Source organism: Mandrillus leucophaeus, unplaced genomic scaffold, assembly GCF_000951045.1.
Source record: "Mandrillus leucophaeus isolate KB7577 unplaced genomic scaffold, Mleu.le_1.0 Scaffold520, whole genome shotgun sequence".
In the NCBI taxonomy this organism is placed as follows: domain Eukaryota; kingdom Metazoa; phylum Chordata; class Mammalia; order Primates; family Cercopithecidae; genus Mandrillus; species Mandrillus leucophaeus.
This window is the reverse complement of record NW_012105587.1, coordinates 1,249,695-1,259,522: the sequence shown is the minus strand read 5'-3', so window position 1 is coordinate 1,259,522 and position 9,828 is coordinate 1,249,695. Positions and strand designations below refer to the sequence as shown.

General features: G+C 39.6%; 1 protein-coding gene across 1 annotated transcript in view; it reads right to left on the bottom strand.

Moving 5' to 3' along the window:
• The window catches only part of DCT (dopachrome tautomerase), a 51,196-nt gene that overhangs the window by 14,870 nt on the left and 26,498 nt on the right, over window positions 1–9,828 (bottom strand). Inside the window, exons 5-6 of the mRNA XM_011996651.1 lie at window positions 8,711–8,890; window positions 6,807–6,942 (exon numbers count right to left, since the gene is read on the bottom strand). Coding sequence (XP_011852041.1) covers window positions 6,807–6,942; window positions 8,711–8,890 — 316 coding nt within the window. The remainder of the gene's footprint in view (window positions 1–6,806; window positions 6,943–8,710; window positions 8,891–9,828) is intronic.

Here is a 9,828-nt window from a genome sequence, read left to right as displayed (position 1 = left end):
ATAAGTTTTTTTTTAAAAAGTGGGGGGAAGGCAAAGGTACACAGGGGTCTATAATATGCTACCATGTGGATAAATATATAAACATATTTGTGTATTTATAAAATATATCTGGAAAATTAGAAAAAAATGGTATTGTTTGCAGGAAGGTGGTAGTGATAATATGGACTTCATTTTATACATTTTATATTTTGAAACTTCTATGTGCACTAAGATTTTAAGATGAAAAAATTTAGAAAACCATGCAATGACCTAAAAACTAAATAAATTAAGTGATAATGGGATATCATATGTAATAGGTGCCTTATACAGATGGTCCTCTGTATAAGTAATCCAGACATGATTTAGAGTATACAGAAGGATGTGTGTACCTTATATGCAAATGTTATGCCATTTTATATAAGGGACTTCAGTAGCCACAGATTTTGGTACCCATGGTGGGGGTTTCTAGAACTAATCCCCTCAAGATATTGAGGGATGATTATAATTGCAACTGCATAAAACATATGAGAAGATGAAAAGAAATAAGCAAAAACATTGAGATGGAATTACAGGCATTTAAAAACTTTTTTCACCAACATTTCTGTAATTATAAATAATATAAAAATCATAAAACCACTAAAAATAAAAATTTCACATAAAACAGTGTTATTTTAATTTTTTAAAATATTAGTCTAATTACGATTTTTCTTATTTAAAGTAAAGCAAAATGGATATATCTTTAAATGCTTCACTCTTGGGAAGAAAAAAGCAATGCCCTATTGATATGGTTTGGCTGTGTCCCCACCCAAATCTCATCTTTAATTATAGCTCCCACAGTTCCCACACGTTGTGGGAGGGACCCACTGGGATGTAATTGAATCATGGGGGTGGGTCTTTCTCATGCTGTTCTCATGATAGTGAATAAGTCTCATGAGAACTGATGGTTTTACAAATGAGAGTTTTCCTGCACAAGTTCTCCCTCGTCTGCTACGATGTAAGATGTGCCTTTCGCCTTCCACCATGATCGTGAGGCCTCGCTAGCCACGTGGAACCGTAAGCCCATTAAACCTCTTTTTCTCTATAAATTACTCTGCCTCAGGTATGTCTTTATCAGCAGCATGAAAACAGACTGATACACCTATTCTTTTTTTACATTTCAACTAAACTCACTCTAACACAGAATTATTTATACCTGTAATTGTGAGCTTTTGATTTCACTAACTTTGTTGTAGCCTAGAACAGCAGACTCAGAAAGGCTCTTACAGGGTTAACTTAGGGTAGTCCATCAGCTATGTGTGGTTTAGAAATTCATTTTCTCCTGCTGCATATTTCTAAATTAATGAACCTATTTTACACACTGATGAGTAATAAGACTATTGTATGTTGTATTCCATTTAGAATGTCAATGTACAAGGTGGAAAACAGGCATGAGCTGTTTAGTATTTATCATGGAACCTATGGACCCCCCCAGTCAATGAGGAATTGAAGGAACTTAGAACTCACCAAATACACTTTTTAAAAGGATAACATCCAAGTATACTCTTAAGAATAGTATCTTTAGGAATTGGAAGGAAATTACCACTATGTAACATAGTTTCTTTCTTGGCATTTAAATAACTTTAAGTCTGTTGGTTTCCTTTTTTTTTTTTTTTTTTGCTTTTCTGGTTTTTTTTTTTTTTTTTTATTGAAGACAGCACTTAGCATTTCTCTGGCCTAATCTTATTTTCCGTGATAAATGTGTGCATTTGCCTCAATTACCTTAAGAATTACTAGAGATTGCTTTCGAGTTTTTTCTGCACTTTAATGTTCTGCCTTCTATTCTCATTATTGTGATCACATACAATTTTGTAGCTCTATTGCTTGAAGAGATTTCACAAAAAATAATTTTAATAAATGTCATGTGCAATATATTTGCATGAATTGCCTCGTGAATTTGAAATTCCAGAAGCTATAACTCTGTTAACTGAAATGCTTTAACCTGGATCTCAATATGTGAAAAATCATTTAAAGCTGAATTGGCTTCAGCATAAAACTCTTTGAAGATAGCCTGAAGTAACTGTGAGTTCTGGAACTAGTGCCAAAACATTATTCATTCTATGCCTTTAACGAAAGGCTGTGGCTTTTTGCTTATTTGTATATTACACATACTACTAAATAAAATTTTAACATTAAGTACATTAAAAGCAACAAAGACAAAGATGATTAAATGTCTTATATCTCTGAACCATGTTAAGTCACGGGATTTCTCATCCATTAAGTTACAATGTGAGCTTCCACCCTAAAGCAGAAGGAGAAATATGACTAAAGGGATATCCCTACTACAGGCCAGCTATGGTGGCTCACCCAGTGCTTTAGGAGGCCAAGGTGGGAGGATTGCTTGAGGCTAGGAGTTCTGAGACCAGCCTAGGCAACATAGTAAGACCTCATCTCTACAAAAATAAAAAGTAAAAAAAAAAAAAAAAGCTGGGCATGGTGGTACGTGGCTATAGTCCTAGCTTCTTGGGAGGCTGAGGCAGGAGGATCACTTGAGCCCAGAAGTTCGAGGCTCCAGTGAGCTATGATCATGCTACTGCATTTCAGCCTGGCAACAGAGAGAGACTGTCTCTTAAAAAGAGAGAGAGAGAGAGGGAGGGAGAGAGAGATTCCTACTATCCTTACTACAAACTAATACAAAGAAGAGCAGTGAATCCTTTACACCACAGGTTGATAAATTAAAGCCTGAAGGCCTAACAGAGCCTATAACCTATTTTTGTAAATAAAGTTTCATTGCAACACCACATTCATTTGTTTATGCATGATCTATGGCTGATTTCATGCTACAGGGGCAGAATTCAGTAGTTACAACAGAGAACATCTGGCTCCAAAGCCCAAAATATTTGCTACCTGGCTATTTACAGAAAAATGTTGCCAATTTCCATCCACTTAGTGGGCTTTTTCAAAAGAAGGAGATAAGGTTTAGCAATCCTGGAGACTTGGGATGCAGAAAATCAAATTACTAGCATCACTTTTAATAGGAGAGAAAGAGTTGGGGTATAATCCTTAATTTATCAGAGGATTCTGCTGTTCTACTTATAACATATTGGAGTACTGGATGAGGAGTACTGTGACATTTTTCCTTATGAATATGAATTGTGTGTATAAATTGTACAGTTGACAATGTATGCTTTAATAAATACTTAGAGACGTATAGTATAGATAAATAGATGTACGGATGTATGGCTGAGAAAGCAGACACCAGAAATGCTTGGCATAAGCTATGGCTGAGACGATAGCCAGAAAAAAATGATCTGAACCATCAAGTTAAAATCATTAAACAAGGCGGGCATTCTAGAGAAAAGCAAAGATCGCTGTGGCGGCATCACAGATAATCCCCCATCTTGTTAAATAAGCCCCCACCTTGTTAGACCGTTAATTCAGACTTCTGACAACCCTTTCATTTATTGCTACTATGCAAATATGAGGAAAGAAACATTTTTTCAAAGGAAAGAACAACTCTACCAACTAATTCCGTCTCAAGATTTCTTGAAGCTCACCTGACTATGCTTTAACCTCTCTAGGAGCCCCAGAAAGCTACTTCACACCCATCAGGCAAGCTTAGAGTCACTGAAAGCTATACCTTCACTCTCCCTCTTCATAGCTCCTCTTTTTGTACCTGGGTTGAGTAACAATAATAATCACCTGTGAAATACTTCTGACTTTGTGCTTATTAGTAAAACGTCTTAGGACATGACTGTCTACTTTGGAGAACAAGATAAGAAATCTTAATTAAGGTTTGAAAATCTAAACCTAACATATGGTTCTCTAATTCTGACCATTATAAAGCATGTTATTATTTTTATGATAACATTTGTATCGTACTTGACAGGCTCTAGACCGGTTTCCTATTGTCCTAATCTACTAAGAGTCACTTCACTGAGTACATTTTCACCGCCAGTTCGGGTCGAGACCCACACGTTGCAGAGTGGGAAGCAGAAGCTCCATGTGGTTCAATTACATTCCCAAGATTGCCCTGGTCTGTATCAAGTAAAACTGATTGACTTGTAATCAGTCATGAAGCCTCCCAAAAGTCTAGAAAAACAAACTTCCAGCTGGGCGCGGTGGCTCACGCCTATAATCTCAGCACTTTGAGAGGCCGAGGCCAGAGGATCACTTGAGGTCAGGAGTTCAAGACCAGCCTGGCTAACATGGTGAAACCTTGTCTCTACTCAAAATACATAAATTAGCCAGGTGCAGTGGCACGTGCCTGTAATGCCAGCTACTCGGGAGGCTGAGGTAGGAGAATCACTTGAACCCGGGAGGCGGAGGTTGCGGTGGGCCAAAATCGCACCACTGCATTCCAGCCTGGGCAACAGAGTGAGACTCCATCTCAAAAAGAAAAAAGAAAAGAAAAACAAACTTCTATAAACTGATGGTTTGACGATGCATTATAAATGCTATATACAGACTGAATTGTGTTCCCCCAAAATCCATATGTTGAAGCCCTAACCTACAATGTGACTGTATTTGGAGATAGAGCCTAGAAAGAGGTCATTAAGGTTTAATGAGGTCAGAACAGTAGGGCCCTGGATTAGTGTTATCGTAAAAAGAGGCATCAGAGAGTTTATGCTCTCTCTCCCTCCACTATGTGAGGACGCAGCTAGAAGGCTCAGGAAGAGCGTCTTCACCAGGAACCAAATCAGCTGGCACCTCGGTCTCAGACCTCCTGGCCTCTAGAACTGTGGGATATAAATTTCTGTTGCTTAACTCATCCACTCTGTGGTCTTTCGTTATGGCAGCCTGAGCAGACTAAGACACATTGATTGCTAAGATTAACATTAAGGTGAGGAAAATTCTGGAAAAAAAAAACAGAGAGTCTCTGGATTCCATACAATCTAACTGAATAACAATATAAACTCAAAATACTCGCAAAATAAGAAAGGAGAAGAGGTGAAATTTCTTCTTGGAATTGCTCCAAAACTATCTATTCAAGACATGCAACTCAGAAGACACACAGACAGGGTTAAAATAGACGATGGTGAGTTTAGTATCTGTAAAGCAGAAGCACTGTTAGGGATTGGCTACCGAAACAAGAATGTTTATGTTTTCTAAATCTCTTACGACAACTTGAGTGACCTGTACTTAGAAAAGCAGTCCCTGACATTCAAGAGCTGGCCTGGCACTATCAACGAGGCCTTGATGTCCCCCTATCAGACATTAACAATTTCACAGAACATCGACAGCAGACAAGGCCACTCTGAATATATTTTGAGTTCACGAGGGGATGAACATACTCTAAAAACTAACGGCTGGGCCTGGTGGCTCATACCTGTAATCCCAGCACTTTGGGAGGCTGAGGCAGGCAGATCAGGAGGTCAGGAGTTCGAGACCAGCCTGGCCAATATGGTGAAACCTTGTCTCTAGTAAATATACAAAAATTAACCGGGCATGGTGGCATGCACCTGTAGTCCCAATTACTTGGGAGGCTGAGGCAGAAGAATCACTTGAACCCAGGAGGCAGAGGTTGCAGTGAGCTGAGACAGTGCCATGGTACTCCAGCCTGGGCAATGGAGCAAGACTCCGTCTCAAAAAACAAACAAACAAAAACACTAAAAAAGTTCAGAAATGTAAAATTTACAATCTTTTTGTCAAGTTCTGTTCAGTTCGTTTTTGTTTTTGAAACAGGGTCTCACCCTGTTGCCCAGGCTGGGGTGCAGTGGCACGATCATGACTCACTGCAGCCTCAACCTCCCAGGCTCAAGTGATCCTCCCACCACAGCCTCCCAAGTAGCTGGGACCATAGGTGCATGCTACCATATCCAGCTAATTTATAAAGTTTTTTGGTAGAGAAAAGATCTCACAATGTTGCCCAGGCTGGTCTCGAACTCCTCAGCCTCCCAAGGTACTGAGATTACAGTCATGAGCCACCATGCCTGGCAGTTTTCTTCTTTTGTTTTAAAGTGAGACAGAAATTAACTGATATACCAAAAGAGTTCATCACACTGAAATTTAAACAACGGTGAGGCTCCCGCACAGTCAACAGCAATCCTGTTTACTGTCTGTATTATTACACGTCAGAGGTATGAATCGATTAACAAATTAAATTGCCTCAAATGTGAGTTTTTGTATTAATGCTGTCGGTGAAGGCATTTGTCATTTTTTGCTTATAATAGCCAGGAAAGGGGATGTCATGCATCTTGTGACTTGGACAATGTTCGTAATTTGTCTGTGCTCAGACACGGTTATGGAGTTGTCTTATTTTTGTCCTGATCCATCATGGGCACAGAGTGGCCTTGTCTGCCGTCGATGTTCTACGAGATTGTTTATGTCCAACGGGGGACATCAACACCTGGTTGATAGCACCAGGCCAGCTCTTGGATATCAGGGGCTGCTTTTCTTCTTTCTCAAGTAAAGCTCACTCAAGTTGGCATAGGAGGTTTAAATGTCCAACATGCCCTCTCCATTCTCCTCCCCTTTTCTGGCTAACAGAACCTCTCTTTCCTACAGGTAACACATTGAAGGTGGTTTGTGTGGACTAATGGACCTCAACAACACTCATTTAGCCAATGAAAAATCATTTATTATTATGCTAATTTATGAATTCACCAGTGGAATTATAAACTCTTGTCTAAGATCATCCAAAAGTGAACCATCCCTGAAGCACGGGTTCTGAGTAGGGCCTTCAAATGCCACCTAACCATCTCTATGGTATAGATGGAAATTAATTTACATTTGCACACACCACATTGTTCAACAGAGAATAAAACACCGCCAAATCTTAATTGTATGGAAAAAAGTAAATCTGACATGTTATCTAGAAACTTTTCATGCATTCTGAGTCTTCGACATACCACAAAAATGGGATCATTGGCAGCTGAATGTGGCAAAGCATTTGTCCCGTTCAAGAAGGAATGAACCAAATTATGAAGGCTCATCACTTGAGAATCCAGAGTCCCATCGGCTTTATCAAACCCTTCCAAGGCATTCCTGGGAGAAACAAGTACATCAGTGACAACAGACAAAGACTGATAAAGGTCTCTTTTTTGTCATTTTCAGCCTAGATGATAGTTTTCTAATTTGAGATTGGGTAGGTGTATGGGAAGCTTTGTCATAACAAATTCACCAAGAATTAGCCCCAAACTTTAATGATAATCCTCTGTAAGAGGAGAGAACTCCTAATCAATGCTATTTCTGAATTATATCCCTTTTGTGTACTGTGTGACAACCTTCATACCTGTCTCTCATACCCTTGGAGAGCAGGCTCTGTGTTTTCTTCAGATATTTATTGCCAGGGTTCAGTACCATGCCCAGCACATGATTGCGATCAATATTTTATTTAACAGTTAATCTGATATTTATATTTCTCAACCAAATAGACCTTCAGCTTGACTGAAGGTCCAGCTACTCAGTAGGCTGAGGTAGGAGGATCACTTGAGCCCAGGAGTTTGAGGTTACAGTTAGCCATGATTGTGCCACTGCACTCTACCCTGGGTGACACAGCAAGACCCTGGCTCTACAAAAAAGAAAAAAAAAAATTCTACCACCATAAAAAGACTTTAAGAATTATGAGAAATACATTTATAAATAAGATTTTAAACAAAGATGGGTCCAAAAAGGGGGTGGTAGATAGATTAAAGATCTTCTCCAAAACTGGATTCTCTCTCTCTCTTAACTGTGTTTAAAGAAGACAACTTGTATGGGACCAGGGCAGGGTAGGCTGAACTCACATGTAGAGGTTCTGCTAAGTGTAGCATGGCTCAGAGTCTGTTGGGGTTGGACACAGCCTTCAGAGTAATGTCAAAGGTGGGGGAAGGATAACATTTAAGGCTGTTTTGAAAAGGAGGATGAATTAATTTTTCATTGTGACAAAAGTGCTATTAAAATAGATTGCATTTCCTATATGTTTGAGTTAGGGGAGTTGTTCTCAAAATGCAGTGCTCAGAACACCTTAACTAGCATCGTTTGGGATTTGCTTAGAAATGCAAATTGTTAAGACACAGCCTACACCTACTGAATCAGAAACTCTGGGAGCAGGGCATGAAATATGTTTTTCTTTAGTGATTTTGAGATGTGCTTAAATTCTGGGCCCGCCTCTACAGGTACATACCACCACACCTGGCTGCTTTTTAATTTTTTGTAGAGACAGGGTCTTGCTGTGTTGCCCAGGTGGTCTCAAACTCCTGGACTCAAGCAGTCCTCCCTCATTGGTCTCCCAAAGCAGTAGGATTACAGGCATGAGCACCATGCCCAACGTGTGGTGGAAGATTAATAGTGGTCTTTAAATGTTAAGTATTGTAATGTCATTGCTGTGCTATGATTTGAGTTGAATTTAGTCTGCGATACTCCTCTGAGATCTCAGACCCCACTATTAAGGTGTATGGCTGATAAATTTCTAATATCAACATATTAAAAAATAAGAAAGAAAAGAGAAAGAGTATGGGCATTGAGAAAATACTGTATTTAATGAAGCACCCTGGTTCCGAAGACTGCACCTATTGATGTACAGCAATTAGAAATACAAAAGGTGGTTTTGAACAGCTAAGTTAGAACGCATTAAAACCACATTGTCAGTCATAGTAGACAGGTAAAGACTTTCCTCGCACCAATCCCTTGCTAACTTCTCTTACTAAGCCTCTCTTCATCACTTAGCTTTGTAGTCAACCCCCAAAACCTGGGTTTCCTTCCAGTTCATCACAACCAGATGCATGAAAACCTGTACTGTACACGCAGGTCCAGCCGCGCTCAGAGCACCCACCTGAAACTGAAGGTAGAGTTCTGGAAGAAGGGAGGATTGTCAAACTTCCGGAGAGACAGGCAATCTCGTATGTTTTTGGAGGTTGGCAATTTCACACTATTTCTTCCCATTTGATTTCTTCTCAGCAAACCTTCATAGGTTCCATTGCACAAGGTGACCCGGTGGTTGTAGTCATCCAAGCTAAGATTTGTAATAAGATTTAAAATAATATGTCTTGGCTGGGTGCGACGGCTCACGTCTGTAATCCTAGTTCTTTGGGAGGCTAAAGCAGGTGGATCCCGTGAGGCCAGGAGTTCGAGACCAATTTGGCCAATATGGCAAAGCCTCGACTCTACTAAAAATACAAAAATTAGCTGGGTTTGGTGGCGTGTGCCTGTTGCCCCAACTACTCAGGAGGCTGAGGCAGGAGAATCGCTTGAACCCAGGACATGGAGGCTGCAGTGAGCAGAGATCATGTCACTGCCCTCCAGCCTTGGTGACAGAGTGAGACCCTGTCTGAAGAAGAAAAACAAAACAAAAACAAAAACAAAAATAATATGTCTTAACTTGTGGATGGTATTATAAATTTGTGCCAAGCAAACCAATCAGGGGCACAATCATGGTAAAATTTTATTACAATTACTTTACCAGAGTTAACAATATGTGGTAAAAAGTACTATACCTGAAAGCCATTACGGGTTGAGAAATTCCAAAAATGGAGATGCACAAAATATGGACATGGGTATAAATATGAATGATCATTACCATTCTGTTGGAAAGACAGTGAAGGGTTTACAAGGCAAAATGACTTCTATTGTGTGCATTTGAAATTTGAGTAACTGAAGGGAGAATAGGATGGTTCATATTATGTTGAGCTAAGCTAGTTTTGGCAGATGTGACATGTAAAGTTACGAAAGTATTTTAGGCAAATTGAGGGCAAACAGGGGAGGTCAGAGTAAAAGCAGATGAAAGTACACAAAGGGGAGATACTAGAAGAAACGTTGCGTTGGAAAATGTTCCAAGGTAGTAGAATATCAATAGTTATGTGCTCAGCACGGACTGAGAAGGTCCCATGTCCATAAGACATTATATCCTACATGCCTGCTGTGGCCTGGATTCCACCATCAGAATAGTGTTTC